The sequence below is a fragment of the Gobio gobio genome (genome assembly GCF_949357685.1).
Source record: "Gobio gobio genome assembly, chromosome: 13".
Taxonomy (NCBI): domain Eukaryota; kingdom Metazoa; phylum Chordata; class Actinopteri; order Cypriniformes; family Gobionidae; genus Gobio; species Gobio gobio.
In genome coordinates, this window is record NC_137106.1 from 21,179,170 (window position 1) to 21,200,873 (window position 21,704).

The following is a 21,704-nucleotide window of genomic DNA, read 5'->3' on the forward strand; positions in this document are numbered from 1 at the left end:
CTGGAGCACTGAATGAAATGCTAGGTTCCCCCATAAGAAGGACCAGCAATTCCACCCAGAGCTGCACAGCTTGCAGTGCGCTAGAGGGGGAGGGGCCCTAGGCGGTTGGTTCCCCGAAGGAGAAGCCCTCCTCTCCTCAGGTCACCCCAGCTATTTCACTGAAGTAGACCTCTCCTGTTGCCAAGGAGGGCGCTACAACGAGAAACAGGCAAGGGGACAGCGCACCTAGAGCGCAGAGCGAGCGCTGGGTTGCCATGACAACCCGCGCTACAGCCTAGCACTCAACGGCACACGGCACGCAGAGAAGCGAGAGGTCCGTTCGGGTTTCTCTTAACAGCGCACCGAACCAGCTGTGAGAACAGCCTTTTGTTTTTACTCAAAATAGAAAAAGAAAGAGAGAAATCAACCCCGCTGCAGTGCCGTCACTCCAACACCAAACGAGGAGAGGTCCACCGAAGAGCTTGACTTGACTTATAATGTTAACACACGCTTTGTAGAGAGTGATTTTAGGACAAACCATTCACCACTCGGCTCCGAAGCAAAAGGTTGATTTGATGCAATCACCTGTGTCTCATTTATACCCGCACGGCGTGGCATGAGCACCTGGTGCAATCATTGCATGCCAATGTGCATTGGCTCATTTAGTTACACTCGAAGTAGATTGGCTCTCGCGAGCGAGATTCCTATTCGTCGGTACTCCGACGTGGCGTCGAGAGTGACGACTGAATGGGAACAGGCAGTCCCACTATCTAAGTGCAGAGAATGCATCAAAGGCTTACCTTACAAAATACATAGATGAACCACTGAGCCTGTCAACAAATAGGGCCCCAGAATGAGGCTGTGCATTGTGCAATAAATTATATATTATGTTCATGCCAGTATTGGAAGATTACTGAAGGTTCTCGATTGTGCCAGAAGCAAATATGGAACCCCTACTACAATGGACTCGCACTCACAGAAGAAGTTTGGCTTTCATCTCGAGATATGCTTCAAAGCTTGCTTCGGAAAGAGCAAACTGGCAATCAAACTAATGTGTAACCAGGCAGTTGTGAACTTCACAAAGCCCATCATCAGAACAGCAGCTGGGATCACACAGAGACAGCGCCGTCTCCTCAAATCACACATACAAGGTCTTTGGAACATGTTATATTTTTCCCAGTTGAAAGCTATGGGGAGATGCTTTGAGAATCTTTAATGTCTTGCATGTGGCATGTGAAAGAACATCCTCTTACTTAAAGATCCATCTCTCAGAAGTCCTCATAAATATATAGAAATAAAACTGAAAGCTTCAGTATTATTCCTGCTTCTTGTTCAACTATTTCGTCTTGGATTTCTAATTTGTAGGACCAAGCGGCAACCTTCCACAGTTTCTCTTGAAGCCAATACGGAAGTGACTTCAACTGCAATTCATCGACTGGCCGCTGGAGACAGGCTCAAAACGGAGCAGAGTCTCATTGAGCCTTATTTGTTAAAATGCCCAACTTTACAGCAAAAAAAAAAAACATGTTTACAGCCTGGTACAAATTGTGGTTTTGGTCTATACGGCTAATTTTGCCCTTCATGACAACTGTGACAACAGTGAATTGTTTTATAACTCATTCATTTACATTATATAAAGCCTTAAATTTTGGCATAATTAAGGGTGTGGCCACTTTGAGTGACAGGTGGATTGCCGTTTGTCTGCTGCCTGTTAGTTATCTCGTCACCTCAGCTCCAGCCACGTCTTGCCTCTTTGCCCATTTTCTGTTATCAGGGAGAGAAGTGCGGTGACGCGCTGCCAAGATGCCAACGGCTGACTTTGAGGCTTCAAAAACTCTCTTCAGAAATCTATGGGTGACGTCACGGACACTGCGTACAAATTTTTTACAGTCTATGGCAAGGCCATATGTTGGGGAAAGTTACTTTTAAAAGTAATATGTTACAATATTGTTACTCCCTTAAAATGTGTGTTACTTTTTATAGAAAGTAACTTGTTACAATACTATTGCATTACTTTTTCTCACCTGGGTTGGGCTTGCTTTTTTTTTTTTAAATACCAAAATTTAAAATATATATTTTTTTGGGGGGGTAAATGTAAAGGACCTTTCACACCAAAAGTGAAATGAATAAGCCTCAGGCTGAAGGAAATGCAAATTTACACCTGTAGAGGGCACAGCTCAAATAAACCTTTTACCTGTGCTGCTCATTCTGGATTGCAGAATAATAGGACGCAGGAGACAAAAGTTCAACACTCTTACTTCAGCAATAAAAACAAAAAAATTAAACACAAACGTGATGGTTATCTAAAGTAATTTTGCTCGTTCATATGGTTGAACTGGATTATTAAAGGTCTGCATCAAAGACATTGGTTAATAAAGTGAGATTAAATACATAAAGTATGATTTCTCTCCACATGGGGGACAGGGCAGCTGTCAGTCAATAAATGGAAAAACGGGTAACTTGCATTACTTATTTAAACAAGTAACACAGATGTTTTCTTGTAAATTTAAAAGTAGTGTGTTCATGTATAACTTTAAAAAGTAATCTGATTACGTAGCTCACGCTATTTGTAATGCATTACCAATGCTGGTAGGGACAGTAATTAACTGTTTATCAAAATAAGTCATAAATACAATAAACATAACTACTAAATGTTCAATGACTTTTGATTCAGTACATACCTGTTATTTAAAGTCCATTAGGTCCACAGTTCAAGGTCACTTTTTTCTTCTCTGCACAAATACAAAAATGTAAAATATAAGTTAAATAAAACATTTTTAATTTTGAGTGACAGGTTAATATATATATATATATATATATATATATATATATATATATATATATATATATATATATATATATATATATATATATATATATATATATATACAGTGAGGAAAATAAGTATTTGAACACCCTGTTCTCCCACTTAGAAATCATGGAGGGGTCTGAAATTGTCATCGTAGGTGCATGTCCACTGTGAGAGACATAATCTAAAAACAAAATGCAGAAATCACAATATATGATTTTTTAACTATTTATTTGTATGATACAGCTGCAAATAAGTATTTGAACACCTGTCTATCAGCTAGAATTCTGACCCTAAAAGACCTGTTAGTCTGCCTTTAAAATATCCACCTCCACTCCATTTATTATCCTAAATTAGATGCACCTGTTTGAGGTCGTTAGCTGCATAAAGACACCTGTCCACCCCATACAATCAGTAAGAATATAACTACTAACATGGCCAAGACCAAAGAGCTGTCCAAATACACTAGAGACAAAATTGTACACCTCCACAAGGTTGGAAAGGGCTACGGGGAAATTGCCAAGCAGCTTGGTGAAAAAAGGTCCACTGTTGGAGCAATCATTCGAAAATGGAAGAAGCTAAACATGACTGTCAATCTCCCTCGGACTGGGGCTCCATGCAAGATCTCACCTCGTGGGGTCTCAATGATCCTAAGAAAGGTGAGAAATCAGCCCAGAACTACACGGGAGGAGCTGGTCAATGACCTGAAAAGAGCTGGGACCACCGTTTCCAAGGTTACTGTTGGTAATACACTAAGACGTCATGGTTTGAAATCATGCATGGCACGGAAGGTTCCCCTGCTTAAACCAGCACATGTCCAGGCCCACCTTAAGTTTGCCAATGACCATTTGGATGATCCAGAGGAGTCATGGGAGAAAGTTTTGTGGTCAGATGAGGCAAAATAGAACTTTTTGGTCATAATTCCACTAAACGTGTTTGGAGGAAGAAGAATGATGAGTACCATCCCAAGAACACCATACCTACTGTGAAGCATGGGGGTGGTAGCATCATGCTTTGGGGGTGTTTTTCTGCACATGGGACAGGGTGACTGCACTGTATTAAGGAGAGGATGACCGGGGCCATGTATTGCGAGATTTTGGGGAACAACCTCCTTCCCTCAGTTAGAGCATTGAAGATGGGTCGAGGCTGGGTCTTCCAACATGACAATGACCCGAAGCACACAGTCAGGATAACCAAGGAGTGGCTCTGTAAGAAGCATATCAAGGTTCTGGCCTGGCCTAGCCAGTCTCCAGACCTAAACCCAATAGAGAATCTTTGGAGGGAGCTCAAACTCTGTGTTTCTCAGCGACAGGCCAGAAACCTGACTGATCTAGAGAAGATCTGTGTGGAGGAGTGGGCCAAAATCTCTCATGCAGTGTGTGCAAACCTGGTGAAAAACTACAGGAAACGTTTGACCTCTGTAATTGCAAACAAAGGCTACTGTACCAAATATTAACATTGATTTTCTCAGGTGTTCAAATACTTATTTGCAGCTGTATCGTACAAATAAATAGTTAAAAATAGTTTTTTTTTTAATTATGTCTCTCACAATGGACATGCACATACGATGACAATTTCAGACCCCTCCATGATTTCTAAGTGGGAGAACTTGCAAAATAGCAGGGTGTTCAAATACTTAATTTCCTCACTGTATATATATATATATTCAGCTGAACTCGACATGACGATCTGCTCCATAGACTGATTTGACACTGATATGAGTGTGCATTATTTTTTTTTACTAAAAACATAGAAACTTTGTTTTTAAATGAAAAAGGAAAAATTGCTGGGTTAAATAGCTCAAAATCATTTGGGCTTAACTGTTTGATACGACATGGAAAGCGACACCATAACATATGATACACCTACACATTACATGACAGCCCGCATATTACATGACTGGTGTTCATTATTCCTGTTACATGAAATAAGATACAAAATAGCGTGGTACACATTGCAGATCATGTAATTCTACGCTAAATGAGCACTAGGCCCCAGCCCCAATCAAAATCCAAAGAAAACATGGTTGTACTTTTACATCTGTGAAGAGTTTCCTGTTTCCAATGGTCACTGGAGGGCTGCCATCCATTTTGAGGTCTGGTATGGATTAGACATTTTGATATTAAACAGGCAGGTTTCAGAAGTCTTCCTCTTGAGTAGAATAGTAGATTTTACTTTAGCTTAGGGGGAAAACTATTCTAAAAGCTTCTTAAGTCTTTGTGAATATAATTCTAAAAACATTATTTATTTGTTAATCTGAAAAGATTTTGTTTTTTTCCCCAGACCTCATTCAAAATCATTATATGGAAAAGACTGGCCTAAATATTCACGTAAAAATGTACCTTTAGTGTACATAATAATGATAATAATAGAATAAATATTTGAAACAACATGAGAATGAGTACATTTTAATGTTTGGGTTACTATTCACATAAAAACGACTACAGTGTATGAGATTACTAGAAGAGACACTACTAGAAATCACAGCTGTGAAATGTCAGGCGGGCACAAACAAGATATCTCGGCTCTATAGTGTCATTCAGATGTTTATGCTACCATAGCATGTGCAGATCTTGCCATGAAAACATCTAAATGACTTTATTTCTCCAAGTTATTGCATGAGCAATAAAGCTATTAAGAGAATGGAGAACAAATGGCAGTTAAAGGCTAAATTTACATAGAGCAAAGGAAGCATGCTGAGATGGTGTTTGGTGTCCATCATATGCTGGATAATAGTGTTGTTATATCCACCCAGGAGGCCATGCCCACATTTGTTAAGCTTATCGCTTCAGCCTATAGAGTTCTTGCATGGACGAGGAACTGGCCAAGTCTGATGGCTCCTCAGCTCCCGTGGCCTTATGGGATTGTAAGCGTCTACGTCATCTTTGTATCGTTGAAAACAGCTACTTACTGTAGAGATACTGCTTGTCGTATTCACAGGTAGTGTTACTGTACAGTGTAAAGGCAGCTATAGATTATTAAATATTTTCAAGGCAGACGAGATCAATCCAAATTTAATATGCAAAAAAAAGAAAAACAACCACAATTCGTTGTGCAAATGATGTTAGTATAAATGAGGTAAGATTATACGTTTTTATTAATAGTTTTATTTGTCATTTAACATTTATATTATATTTTATTTTAAAAAATATATTTTTTTAGTTTTTTAGTTATTCTAAATGTTCAATATTCAATTAATATCAATGTGATTAGTTACAATGTCAATGGAAGATTTTCAAACTTTAAATCTTCTTAAAAAAGTATAAAATATACAATAAAAATGAAAGTATAATATAATAAACTAAAAGTACAACTTTTATGTGTAAATACTGAATGAAGGAACATGGTGCAGCAGTGAAAATGTGCTTTTAATAGTAATGCATCCGACATGAAAAATGTATCTCATATGGTATCAGTAGCTGGATGGTGTCTAAAATATTATTTAGTGATCAAGACTTTGGTGATGCATGAGTAATGTTAGTTAGTACTGTGCAGTGTATTAGTGGTCTCTTTATAAGTGTATCATGTACACTTGCATCCAAGGAATTTTGGCTGTGGTTTAACCAGGAATTTCGGAACTTACCCTTTAAAAACTTAGACATGTGCGATCGTATTGCACACTTCTTTGAGGACATCTCCTCCCCCTTGGTATCCTGAAAACATAAATCAGAATCTCATCCTTTGATCTAATTACATTTCAATGCACTACGATCCTCATTTAGTGAAGCTGTCAAGATACGCCTTAAAATGATATATTAAAGTCAAGCTAATGCGGCTTTTGAAGTGAAAGGAAAGAAATATGGCTTTTACTCATGCACTACAACATGAGTACTATATGAATGATAATCAGCCCATTTAGGATGTTTAACTAAGTTTTTGTGTGTTTCTATTTGGTTTGCATTTTATGAACGCATTAAATGAGGACGTTAAATGCTTGTAACTAAAATTAAATGAGTTAAGATCATTTACACAACTATTGAAAGTCACTTTATGTATTTAGTTGGCATGTTAAAGGGATAGTTCACCTGTAAATGTAAATTCTGACATTATTTACTCAACCTCATTTTGTTCCAACCCCATATGACCTTTTATTTCTGTTAAACACAAAAGGTGAAGATTTGACGAATTTATATATTTTTTTAATCAAAATGCATGGGGACCAGTATTATCAAGCTATAGAAAAACAACAAAGTACGAGTATAGCTCATGTGAGAAAATAAAAATGAAATTGAGGCCAATTGCCACGATCCACAATTTTTTTTTTGCTTTAAGGCCCCAATATACTTCAAGTGAAATCGAAGAACGAACTGCTGTGACATCATTTAGAAAAAAATCAGTCCAAAACAAAGTTTGTTTTCGAAACAGCTTGTCAGTTCCGGTTGGTAAACACCTTTGTACTACCATTGGTCCGTGGTGATTATATAATACGTAGGTGTGTGCTGAGGCTCCGCCTTCTTTCACATGGAAATCTTTTCCGGTTAATTTCTCTTGTTCAGTCTGTCGAGGTCAGACGTCCGCGAGTGAAAACATGAACACACTAGAGAGCTGCTTTATAGTAAAAAATTAAGTTGCACTTCTGATAAAATGAGACACTGACACAGTTTTTCATGTTTAATCTGGTAAAGCTGCTTGATTTTAAGCAATCTATTGTATAAAGTGCTATATAAATAAACGTGATGTGACTTTGCTAGAATGCCGAGTTGCAGCGCTCGTTCAAACATATCATCAGATGTTTTTCTTATGCTTTATAATAAAAAAAGTTGTTGTGTGTGTATTGTGTTATTGAGAGGAGCACACAGCACATATTTACCTATTCATCTAAACACCGCTCTCTGCAGTGTGGGCGGCGTCGGATGTCCACGAACAGTATATTGCTGCTCACATATTTCAAACTTTGTTTTACCCCTTAGCTAAGAATGAAAAAGAACTTCGCCTTGAGCATATCGGGGCCTTAGCAGCTATCAGCGCCACCGCTCCAACCCCGCGCTGCGCGTAGGGCACCAAGTGCTGAGGGGGCACCACAAGAAGACCCATTAGCACCACAAGAAGAAGTTTTTAATATGCTTTAAAGGGCACCTATTATGCCCTTTTTTACAAGATGTAATATAAGTCTCAGGTGTCCCCAGAGTATGTCTGTGAAGTTTCAGATCAAAATTCCTGACAGATCATTTAATATACCATTTTAAACATGGCAATTTTTGGGTTTGAGAAAAATTCGCTGTTTTCTGTGTGTCTCCTTTAAATGCAAATGAGCTGCTGCTCCTGGCCCCAGGGGGCGGAGTCTTCACAGCTCGTGAACAACAGTGAACACACGATTGAAAACTGAAAGATGATACTAGGGTTGCCAACTGTTCCATATAATACGGAATCATCCTGTATTTAAGGCATCTATGAAGTTTGTCCCGTATATTCAGGTATATGCTCTAAATTCAAAATTAACCATTCCTTTCAGAAAAATCATTGTTTGATTTTGCGAACATAGCCGTTTGCGGAAGGCTTTAAGACCCAGCAGAATCCTATGCCGGTGCCGGCTGGTCGCTCCCGCTTCACAGCGAGTGGCTCGCACTAACTGCAAATCTCTTTCACTGTTCGCATTTTGATTTCGGCCAATTAGTTTGTGATTATTGTTCATGAGTCCAACATTCAGCCATGCAATAAAACTTGCACTCTCCCTGAGGAAAGACGTGATCAAAAAGGGAAGTCGTCTTTCACTATTGTAAGTTGTTAGAGAATTTTTTTTATTTTTTATATTTAAGTAACTTGTAGTGTATTCTTAAACTCATTATTGAAACACAAAATAACCAATAAAGTCTCAAGCACCAAAAGCGGTCCTTAAAGTTATCTTCAAATTAAAAATATGCAGTTTCATTCATTCATAGGCCTACATGCTGCAACAACATTTAGTTCCAATTTTTAAGTGCCATTGTAAAAAAAAAATAATTTAAAATGTTTTATTGGCTGAAATTTCAAAGACGTTCAAATTTTATGCCATGTATCTTCCTGACAAAAAAAAAAAAAAAAAAAAAAACTTTTATATTTTACCATTTTAAAAAGAGGTTGATGATATTTAATATCCCTTGGTAAATAAATATTCAATCATTTGAGCATGGAGCCACATTATATCTATGGGACTGATACATCTGTTTGTTTTGATAATCATCTCTATCGCAGACACGCTCATGTGACATTGCAGTTCTTCATCATCATAAAATATTATCATCTGCATTAGTGATGTCCGGTTTGTGAACGAATCGTTCTTTTGAACCGGTTCTTTTTAGTGAACTGGTCGAACCAGTTCAGCAAATCAGACTGAATCGTTCTAAACGGTTCACGTCTCGAGTCAGCGCTGATCCACAAGTTACTCACTTTCTCACACTCGATGCATGCGCACAGAGAGCTGGATGTCTGCACGTCCATGAGTAGGCTATTAAACTAGACTAGTTATCTTTCAAATGCACACAAGGTTATGTCAGAAACACACAAAGTTCACATGAAAACAGTTGGTTATGTCTGTGCGCTTATGCAACAAGTACAGAAATCCTGTGTGGTGTGTATATCAGATCTGTGAAACGTTACTAAAGTGAAAGCAGTGTAATATACAGTACCTACTGCTATATCTGCTGTTAATATGAATCAAACAAAAAAAGATAAACAGAAAATCATGCACTGCTCTTGACTGAGGGCCCGTCCACACGGAGACGCTTATCACTGTATACGTATAAATTTTTTATCGTATTGGCGTTTCGTCCACACGGATCCGGCGTTTTGGGAGACTGAAACCGTTATTTTTTTAAACCGGGTCCTAAAGTGGGTAAATCTGAAAACGACACCCTTTCGGTTTCGTGTGTACAGCCAATCCGTATATTTTGTGAAACGATGATGTCATCACACCACGTCCTGCACGGGGAAGACTTGAAGGAATACAACTACGGGCACTGGGCATGCGCACATCAATACTGCGTTGTTTAATTACTGTATTTGCATTAATGTAATGGTATGTTTAGGGTTGGGATAGGTGTATGTGTTAATAAAACACATCTGGTAAGTAGCAAATTTATTTATTGTTATTTTATTCTGAGATTTTACCTCACCTCCGACTGTTGCCGTACCCCTTCTAGCCACAACTCTTCTTCTCCATTTTTTAGTGTATTTCTGTGGCAGAATTACAGTGCCACATACTGGCCTGGCATGTATACTACATCGTTTTGAGCCGTTTTCATGCTCTCGTGTGTACGCTGATATTTCTTGAAACGAGGGAAAAAAAAAGATTGGATAGGGAAAGTTCTGGCTTCGTGTGGACATGGCCTGAATGAACTTTAGTAGCTTTTCTTACTTGAATGCTCTGGGGAGGAGATAAACATGGCGGACTGTGTACAGTTCTCTGAGGGCGGGGTATTTGCTAATACGGCAGTGTCCATCAACACTCGTGACGTCACATTCCGAGGAATCTGCAAACGGCTTGTTCTGAGACACTGCTTATGATTTATGGGGATTTAAAAAAAAGGAGTGGGTCGATTTTTACCAATATAGGGTGGTTGTGTACACACACTGCCAACACACATTTATGTTCAAACACCATGTAAAAGTGAATTTTGCATAATAGGTGCCCTTTAAGACTAACCATGTGCAAATTCATAACACCATTTATCTGTTGATATTAAAAATCAGGTACATTTAGCAATATAGCGGGTGAAATATATATGTGATGTATATTACGATGTTATGATGAAATATATGCCTTTCTCCACTGACGATCTAAGTTATTCAAAGCGTTTCTAAGGATGCTGATTTTTAGAAGGCTGCTGTGTGATTCTGAGATGGCGAACAAGAACATGGTTTGTGTATCATTAGCAACACATTATTAGCTGTTTGATAATGCAGCCAAGCAAAAGGCTAATCATAATTACCATTATGTAGCCTATCCGACGTTGAAGAGCGCGATACATAAAAGGCATTAGCATACATCAACTTGTATATGAGCTTTTATAATTTTCTTCCACTTTTTCTGACACAGTTTCTAGTTCAAACATATATGGCTGAATTAAACCAGTATTTCCACTTGCCATTGTGCATCATTTACTACAGTAAAGTTGACCGAGTGGATCTCTCGCTGGTAAGTGGAGGCGGGGATAATTTGCATATCCATGGATCCACATCTACCAAATGAAGCAAGGTTGAAGAATTGCATTCAAGCTATTGGGAAAAAAGTGTAAATAAGTAATTTTGGCGATCAAAGATGAATTTTAAGGGATACAATTATTTATTTATTGAAAATGATGACTACTGGGGGACTTTGAGTGGTCCAACAGCCCATTGGACAAAACCTGTGCATCTTCATTTGATTAATGACTATCCTTTGTCTAATAAACAGTAATTGAATGGTCTACTGCAGAGGCCCTGGAAGCCTGGGAGAGCTGCTCACAGCCCATTCTATCGTCTGGGGGTTGATTATGGTTGACCTTGTGTGAAGCGCACTTTGAAACAGTGAGTCTAGGCTGGGAAACTGTAGCCAGAGAGCAAAGCAGAAGATAAATGAACAGATATTGTATTGACACGGCAAAAGGAGATCAATAACGTGATCAATATCTATTTGATTTTTATCACAAAACTCTGTGGAGGAGGAAGACGATTGATCAAACGTGCCAGGACACATCGGCATATCTAACAATATTAATTAAGAAAAACTGCTTAGGTGACTGATTGCTAAATCAGTCAATATTGTTAAAATCAAAACAAACGATTGCTGCATTCAGATGTGTAGCCTGATTCTTTCTCAGGATGGATTTACTGTATGCTTTGTACTACAGTAGTTGTCTTAACATGCTAAATGAGTCCTTCAGCGTAGTTATATGATAAAAGTTAATTGAAGTTATAATAATTAGTTTTTAATATTATGTTGTAAATTATTATGATTGAATCAAGTGTACTTTATTGTTTTTTGTTTCTAAACAAACATTTGATGAAATGTGATTCTAAATAACCTTTGAAAGCACAAATATACAGTGAAATCCAGAGCATTTCACATAAATGACAAATACATTTAAATTGAAATACTAAAATTAAAATAAAGCTAAATATATAATATTTTTTACAAACTAATAAAAATTAGCTACTAAACAAACTAAAATGAAAACTGAAAATAAAAGCTCATTCAAAATATGAATAAATACAATAGTATATAAATAATAATACAATAGTAGCAAGTATATAATTAATATTAAATAAATAATATAATTATTACTTTAATAACCGGGACTAAGATTTGTTTTTCTTCATTTTTTTAAACAGCAACCATATGTTAAATGAAATTGGACAGATTAAACATGCTTCAGAAGATTTATTTGTAAGTGAACTGTACATAAATAGCAAAAACATTGCATTTGCTCAAATTTACTGTAAACAATCTTGATTATTGAACTTACTGTTGAACAATCTCTATTGTTGACTGATGAAACAGTCTTCATGACAGCTTAGCTTTTCTTTTATCTATGGGCTGGGGTTCAGCGTGTGTTAATGCAAATCAAAAATGACACCATTTCTGTTAAGAAGGCTGTTCTGACTAAAACACTATCATTTAATTGAATCTGTTCATCAATAAAAAAAGCGCAACTCTAGTAACAGTAGCAGGGGGAGGAGATATAATTCAAAGGCGCGTCAATGATGAGGTAATATTTATTTTGATGCATGACTCATATAGTGAATGAAATGTTTTAAGAAGCTTTCAAATATATCATGCTTTTAAGAACTCTTCTTATTTTACATGCTTTTAAACATTAGACGGATATGAGCACTTTCTCACCAAAGCAGCACTTTTACATTATTAGGTTCCTGAAAAACAAGATACTTGTTATGCTTTGTTCTCATGTGAACACAATTCAGCTGCCATTGTAAAATATATCAACTCGGTGACGGCGGATTAAAACCATCACCTCGATATGAAATGCACAGCAGCCTCATAATAACTCATTATCACAAAATATCTACACCATAATATACACGTTACTGTCAGATTTTTATGAAATAGATCTCTTCGAGGGTCATAATCAAGCGTTATGATGCGGATAATAAACACGGCTGGACAGGAAAAGAAGAGCGTGTCGCAGCAATGTGTGCAATGGGAATACAAGCCTTCAGCGTGAGAATATTTATTGGACATTGTTGAGTGCTGGGGAACATGGTTAATGGTTAACATTATGCAGTCCTTCTGAGCAAGAGCAAGATTAGCACTTACATGTCTTTAATGCCGACACTGTGAACGGTCATAAAAAGGACCCCTCATCTGCTCTTGTAAATCAAATCATATTTTGAGTGGTGATGATGGTTCTGCCAATTAGCTGAGGGCCAGACTGGTGAGAATTACTACTCACTAATACACATGGTCCATTCCTGAGATCTATAGCCTTCCTCGATTTGGCAATCTCCATACAGGACTAAATGTGATAAGAAATGAATTATACTATTGATGAGGTCCTTAACAAGGTAATAACCGCGCTCCCCAGTCAATAATTATTTCGATAAGAATATCTTTATTATGAAAATGCAGACTACAGCAGAAAGTCACAGCACCAAAACAATACCCAGTGGTGTAATTGCCTTTGTCTGAAATTATAGTTTTCATTAAATGGAATGCTGCATGTTATTGATTGTTTAAATAAGACTCGATATCTTCCTGTTTCAAAGCACTGTGAAATTGCATGGCATTGTAATATTCCACAGCATTGTTGTGTCTGTTCATCAATGTTATGAGATTCGCACTATAACGAGTCAAGGACTATTGGCCACAATAACTGCTGTATCTAAATGGACTAATTTTATGGGGTTAGAGCACAGACAAAAAAAAACAAAAAAAAACAAGCAAATCGCTGCCTCTCTCCTTGTGACCACATCTACTCTGTGAACAAAACCGAGAGTGGAATATAACAGACTTACGCTGTGTTCCATTAAGTCGATGTGGGATATTCCCAAAGCTAACAGGGAACAGTCTCAGAACATTATTGGCTAATGTTCTGGTAAGATTCTCTTAAAGTTATGATGAACAAACATTCTTCCAGTCATTCTTAACAGAACATTTGTTCAAACTAGCTAGTCTTTAATAATGTTCTCAAAATGTAAGCACAAAAAAAAAATTTGATTGATACATCGTCCATTTTCTTCTGAAATGTTTTAGTTGGATGTTCGTCTAACGTTTTTGAAATATTACTGTTCAGAGAGTGTTCAGAAAACAAAATCTACAATCTCATAATGTTTGCAAAATGTTTAACCCTCTGGGGTCACCGAACGTGCTGGCGCATTTTGGTGGTTTTTCTCCACATAGCAGAAAAATCAACTTAAAATACTGTAATTTTTACATAATTCGAAACTGCAACGGGTCTTTTATTTGTGTACACTCCCAATAACAACAAAACGTTGTGCACGTGTCATTCCACTCGTGTCTGGTGTAGATACAGTATTAGAACATACTTTTGTTAGCTGGGAAATGCCTTGTATGGGAGCATTTAATAATAATAATTAGTTACATTTATATAACGCTTTTCTCTGCTCTCAAAGCACTTTACATATGGAAATGGGGAATCTCCTCAACCACCACCTATGTGCAGCATCCACCTGCACAGCCATACTGCGTCAGAACAACCACCACCACACACCAGCTTATTGGTGGTGAGGAGACATTTCTGTTAGCTTTGAAGGACAGGACAGTTTTAGCATCTTGATATCTAGGAACTTCCACTCATGGATGCCTTTTCTTGCTTAAAAGTGATTGTTTGACCTAATCTCAAAGGACAAATTGGAGAAATGTTATGTACTGGATCTTCAGTTACATTTTTCCATGAGTCATGAGCTCCATACCTTTGGTTCTGGTTGATCTAATGACTCGTCCCAGCACTCCCCATGGCTGTTGATTTGAAGGTCTCCTTCGGACTCCTTCATACTTGAGGTATGTTCTGAGATCTGTTGATGGGCATTGTGTTAAGGTTTACTTAATTACCTTCTAAGAGAATAGTCAAAGCACTGTAAAGAAGACTAAAGTAAGAATGGGCTGATCTGACATTCAGATCATATGCTGAGAAGGCATTAGGGTGCAAACTAAATTCTCCTTGACCTTATTGGTTCTGGAAGGGTATGACCTTGGTGTAGCAGTTGAATTTGAATGAGTTGGAACGTTTTTGGCAGGGCTGTGACCACCACTTTCTGGTCGGGGGTCTTCGTAGGGGTTTTGTTCCTCCTCAACTTCTTTTACTTCCATCTGTGGAAGAAGAAAATATTCAGCTTTACTATTGCTGCATCCTGGTTTTGGTTTTCAATAAGTATATTGTATATTAGTTGTCATCTTCACCTGTTCTATGGGAAGATCCACCTTCATATTTTCATCTTCCAGGACTTCAGATGCTACCACTGCCTCCTTCTTTTTTTTGGTCGCTCTGAAGATACTTTTTTCTTGAGAGGGCGATAAATCCCGATTACATGCTGATCATTTGTTGGTTGCATCCATCAGTATAAACAACTCTCTTCATTTTTAAATGCATGCAAATATCTTATTTATAGAAGTTGATGGCTGCGTCAACTGAAACATTTCATCAAAGGCAACCATTTGGTCTTTCGGATGGTTGAAAGTGGACAAAAGAGATGGATTAAAATACCAGGTGTAAACAGGTATGTCTCCCCCTCGTCTACTTGTGATCCGATCGAGACACTGTTTCCACAACGTTTCACAGTGCACATAACAAAATGACATTGTCAATGGCCAGGCTCTATTAGGACTAACTACAAATCAATTAATGTTTGTTACAAAAACGATCAATATCTTCTCTCAAAAAGCAGAAGATTAACACAGACAAAGAAAAAAAACCTGTCTATAGATGGACTGTCTTGTTTCGGCAGACAAGGGTTAAGGTGATAAACACTCTTCAGCATTACCCAAAACATCGCATCAAATCAAGTCTGTCCGAGCTCAGCACTTCACAAACCATTTAATGGGCTTTCTTGTTCCTGAGATGCAAACTGAAATGGTTGGTGCCTTTGACATTCAAAGGTAAGACAATCTTGGCTAATGATAGGCTGACAGCAGATGCACTTCTCCTCCAGTAGGTGATGGGAATGGCACTCGTAGTCATGGCATGTTTGATTACCCCTCTGCAGCGATTGATGTAGTTAAAAGGAGGTTTCTTGTTTTATTTTATTTTTTCGTTTCTGCCATTAGGAATGGCATTATGTGGATCTTCTGCCCCATGGGACATGATCAAGTGTCCAGAGTAGGTATGAGCCTTCATCGAGGGGCTTTTATAAGCATGGCTGCAGACATACCGTCCGAGGCTAATGCGAGATCTGCATGAGTGAGGGAAACTCAACTCCATCACAAGGACTGCTGGCTCGGCTCTTATGAGTAAAGTGATGGCAGCTCTGGAGCGCCTGCAATTACTCACTGAATGACCTCATGGCATGTAAAAGACACAATGCACTTGCTCATTCAAAGTCTTGTTCATTTTACCCAGTTTACAAAAATGTCATGCTCATACACATGCACCCCCTAAATAGTTCTCACTTTAGATTAGTTCACAGAAAATGTCCATTAAATGCTTTAAACCTACCTTTATTAGACATAAATTGCATTAGTGTTGTTCCTTTTATATAGGAATTATATAGGCTTATGTTTGTGTGTTTTAAAGGGTTTCACACTTGAACACATTTACACACCTTCATGTCTTTCCAAACCTGTAAGAATTTCATTCATCTTCGGAACACAAATGAAGAAATGTTTAATAAATTCTAAGCGATTTCTGTCCCTCCACTGACAGCTTCGCAACTACTGACACTCAACGCTTCAATTTGAATAAAAGCCAGACTGTCCTAAAAAAAAAAACGACTCTATAGTAGGGTTGGGCGATGTCCCCTAAATTGGCAGTTAACGATGTTTACAGTAAAACATTGTGGCGGAATTAGGTAAATAGGTCGATAATTTACTATATCTATTTACATAAATACTATTTTCTACTTAAAACGATAATTTCGTTATTTTTACTAACCCAAATAATGACTCATCTTCACTCACGTCGCACCCATTTTCGCAGGGGATTATAAACGTTTCTTCCTTTCGTTTGCTTATAATTAAGTCTATTATAACTATTCACATCCTTTACTGTGGTAAAGTATAAAAAACACTGTAGGATGAATACCTTTTTACTTCAAATTTTATTTAACACAGTTTGTTCTTGTTATTAAACTTAGTAAGGCACGTCAAGTTTGGTTTATTTGAATAGCGCAATACATACACACACACACACACACACACCGGTGATTTTAGTTTCGTTTTCTCTGGCAGTGAATAATCAAATATTGCCTAAATGTCTTGACCCTGTGGAAGATAAAATCTGCTCTTCAGACCTTTTACAACAAGTGTTGCTTTGCAACATCAGGAGAAAACATGAAGACGAAGATATTCGAAAAGGTGTCTATCCAGCTTGTGTCCCACATTCCTCTCAAAGCGCAGAGCGGTATATGACACATCATCGCGGGGAAATAGTATGAATCAAATATTTTTCTAACTAATATTTAATTTTCTTATATTCTTTAGGTTACCATTATTTACTGAAAATCGTTTAAATGTTTTATAGGCTGTAGTGTGTTGTTTCACTGACGGAAGTGCTAAAATAAACACGCATGCTTATGGATGTTTCAGCCTCAAATTATTTCAAAATGTAGGCTATATATATCTGGCATAGACTACAGTATTTAAAATAGCATATATATGCATTAGTTACATTTTCAATTTAATTTACAGAGCAATCCCTGCTAAGTTTTTAGTTTAACTAATACTATAGAAGAGGATTAGTGTGTGTCGCACTCACAACAGACTCGCAACGGGGGCATGGCATCACGATGGTGGCGCTCCATCGTGATGTCGGTCAGCCATCATGATGGACGATGATATCGTCCATCGGCACAACCCTACTCTATAGGTTGTTTTTCAAGCACCTTATTACGACCTTTATTTACGTTTTTAAGTCATGTCCTCTAGCTGACGTAAAAATAATGACAGTGTCGTGTTACGTCTGTCGTCATGAAATGACGTATGACTGTCATTACCAATCAAAATGCGTGTTCATTTAAATGCAATGTGTTGACTTTTTATCACTATTTGTCATATTTCCATTTAGCAAAAATATTTTTTTATTAACATCTACACCCACCCCAACCTTAAACCTACCCAGTGATTTATAGTCCATACACTTTATGAGCACGTGTTCCATGGGATCGAACCCACGATTGCATGATCACATGATTACATTATGTTGTATTTTGCATTGCTCTATCAATTGAGCTACGCAAAACCCGAAATATGATGCAAATAAAAGGAAACAAAGCATTAAAATGAAAGTGTCCTGTTGTCGATAGAGGCGCTACTTTAGTAAACGCTCCTATGGATCATATTTCAGAGTGACAACCGACCTATATAGGCGTATTGGTTGGAGGACATGTTGATAAAAGCCTAAATCTGTTCATCATATAAAGCAATTCATCATATAAAGTCTCTTCATAAAATTTGGAATAAACCACTCAATTCATATGGATTCGTTCGACAATCTCTTCATGAACTTTTTGAAACAATGTAGAGACTACAATAAATAAACTATGAATTAACTATAAACTAATAGTTTGTTAATGATTTGTAAGTGCATTATTACTCTATACTAAGTGTCACCAAATGTAATTTATTCCTGTGATGGCAAAGCTGCATTTTCAGCATCATTACTCCAGTCTTCAGTGTCACATGATCCTTCAGGAGTCATTCTATTGTGATGATTTGGTGCTCAAGAAACATTTCCGTAAAAAAAAAATACTACAATATAAGTCTCTAGTATAGGCTATATGCTACAGAGTGAGAGAGACTTGGTGAATGAAAGCAAAAGAACAGAAACCAATATAGAGAAAAAATCAGAGAGAATGAGAGAGAGATTTTTCATGAATAACTTATGAACATTTTGATTACCTATCAGAAAAAAATGGAAACATTTTGTTTTCCCTGGCATAGCTAACAAGGCACTTGCATACATTTAAACAAAATGGCCTGATTAAATTTATCTATGATTTAAAGCCCTTCGCAGCATTTGAATCCATGCTGAGCTTTAATATTCCTCTCACAGGACGGCATCCTATCCAAGAATGAGAGTGTATTTCCCTAATGTAGGTGGGCTTTAGAGAACAGCCTGTCAATTCAAAGCAATTTGTGGCGCACACACGCCTGTGCTCGCTGTACCAATGCAAGAGTACAAGATCCCTCTTTTTTGCCACTCTCTCTCACTCCCTTAATCATAAATGCATCACAATCACACAGCAGAGATGGTATAAGAGAAAGACGAAGCGAAGGGAGGAGAAAATAAGACTTCTACAAAAACAACAGCCACAGTGCCTATCAGCAATTATGTAAAACGCCTCTATCTGGCAAAGGAAGAGCAGGGAAATGGAACTCCAGGGAGACAGAAGGAAAATCGTATCACGACTTGCCACACTCACCCGGCATAGCGAAGAAATCTGGGATTTTCGTGCCCTGCTCAGGCTGTTTGGCGTAAAAAACAGAGCCGGCGACGTCCACTCCTGGTTTTGCGAACTAAGGGTAGAGAAAGCAATCTTCAAATAAAGACCATGCATGGCTTTGATTCGATCTGATGCTTAAAGTGTGTCTACAATCCGCTGATAACAAGAAACAACTGTGTTTCGAGCACAGCTCGTTCTTCTCTTTTACTCTCTTTTTCACATTTTCCATTGACCTCAATTTTTCATGAGCTGATATGCTTTGTAGCTCCCCAGCGACCGGCACGGTATTGAATTCATCTGGTTCCAATACATCCCATGCACAACCTATCAATCACCAGAGAGCACAGCAAACTAATCATTTATTGATGAAACAGGGCAGTCATGAATTTCTAACTGCAATAGTCTTATTTATCAAGCCAGATCAAACAATGAGGATCCAAACAAGCTTTAAAAAAGAGACTTGTGGGGGAATAACTTATTCTTCAGCAGACAGCAGACAGTTATTGATGATGAAAAAAGAAGACTGGGGCACTGGAGACACAGAGAGAGACAGAACAGTGGGAAGAGGAGTTTAGAGTGATGCTTTGACAGCAGGATGCATGTCTGAATTAATACTCCCACAAAAGGTAATTTTCTTCCAGCAGGCACTGCATACTGGATCTACCATTGGGAGCAAGGTGAGCCATTTCTGGCACAGTGAGGGAAAGAGAAGGCTTAATACATTTTTCTCCAGCTCTTGCCACTGTTAGTTGGCTCCATGGAGAGGCAGCTTGGGGGTACTTCACTGATCTCCGTCTTCCAGTGGTACACACTTCGAGCAATGGTGTTTGCAAGCCCACTAACATGGGGCCTGGGGAATAGCTGAATATTTGTTCTATTCACTTGCTTTTTTAAAGCAAACTCTGCCTGACATCCTTTTGAATTTGAACAGCTGTTGGTGGGCAAAGGAGAAATAAAACAACAGCACTGCCAAAAGTTCTGCTGGAATTGAGTAAGTCAGAATTCATTCAGAATTCAAGTTCATCAATGAAACTTTCAGGATGAGCGTGCGTAATTCACAATCTGAAAACATTGATGAAAATAATGCTGTAAACTTGTAAAATCAAGAGGCTGTTGTGAAAAATAAGATATAAAGTGAGTTTTTGAAGAGTTCAAGGTCAATTTAATGCCAGCTTCAGACAGCCTCCGAACGGACTCACACTCAGTCTGTTCAGTTCACTGACTGTCTGATTCTCAATCTGAAAACTTGGAAATAATGCTGTAAACTCATGAACTCAAGAGGTTGTTGTCAAAAATAAGGCATACAACTATATTACTGAGAGCAAGTGAGTTTTTGAAGTGTTCAAAGTCAATTTTCATTTAATCCCAGCTTCAGACAGCCTCCCAACGGACTGACACTCAGTCCGTTTACTGATCGTCTGATTCATGTTGCACAAAACTGCCAATACCACTCAAAAACTGCCAGTTCCAATCTGATTGGCTGGTTTTGCAATTTCACTAGTCCATTGAGGTTCATAAGTCCGCCTGGAAACATAGATATGTTTAGAAGGTACTGGGTTAATACAATGTGTGCTTTTGCAGAATAAATTACTGGATTTACCTGGATGTGATGCCAGGTTTATGCCATCCACTCTTTGAAGAATATACTCAAGAGTTTTGTTTAAATTACTCAGTAGAAGGTAAACCAGATAGGCCTACTCAAAAGCAGAGCTCTATATTGTGTCTGTATTTATTATTATTGGATAATAAGCTATCATTTTCACATCCAGCGCCACGTTGTTTAAATAGCAAATGCACTCGCGCCCATCTGTTTGCCCATGGGCGTACTGATCTGAACTCTCAGGTGCATTGTTGGCACGTTGCTATTGGCATTGAGGCATTGACCAACAACATTTTTTGTGTTATTTAAAGGGTGCATTAGTAATATGCACCTATAGGCGGGTGCACAACGCGCGTACACTCTGCTTGTTACACACACAGGGATGTACAGAAGCACAAAAACATTTTTAAATATTAAAAATAAAAGTCTCTGGATAAGCATTCAGTCTTTCCCCTTGCAAATTCCGCCATGTAAATAGCGAATCCGCCATAGTGCAAGCGCAACTGGCTTTTAAATGGAATGGTAGATGAGACTATAATTGGTTTATTGCACGTTACGCCCAAAACACACCCATGATACATTAAAGGTCCCGTTTTTCGTGTTTTTTTTTAAGCTTTGATTGTGTTTACAGTCTGCCATATAACATGTGTTCATGTTTCATGTGTAAAAAAACACAGTATTTTTCACACAATTTACTTATCTGTATACCGCTGTTTTCACTGTCCTCAAAACGGCCTGAGAATTTCCTCGTTCTATGAAGTCCCTCCTTCAGAAACACGTAACGAG

At 37.9% G+C, this 21,704-nt stretch overlaps 1 protein-coding gene across 1 annotated transcript in view; it reads right to left on the reverse strand.

Moving 5' to 3' along the window:
- Positions 1–2,030: 2,030 nt before the first annotated feature.
- dcdc2c (doublecortin domain containing 2C) overlaps positions 2,031–21,704 on the reverse strand; it is a gene marked incomplete at its 5' end in the record, with an annotated part of 31,596 nt that continues 11,922 nt past the window's right edge. Inside the window, 6 exons of the mRNA XM_079833997.1 lie at positions 2,031–2,711; positions 6,372–6,441; positions 14,636–14,737; positions 14,889–15,032; positions 15,123–15,223; positions 19,298–19,391. Of these exons, the coding sequence (XP_079690123.1) occupies positions 2,668–2,711; positions 6,372–6,441; positions 14,636–14,737; positions 14,889–15,032; positions 15,123–15,223; positions 19,298–19,391 (555 nt within the window). The 3' untranslated portion in view covers positions 2,031–2,667. The remainder of the gene's footprint in view (positions 2,712–6,371; positions 6,442–14,635; positions 14,738–14,888; positions 15,033–15,122; positions 15,224–19,297; positions 19,392–21,704) is intronic.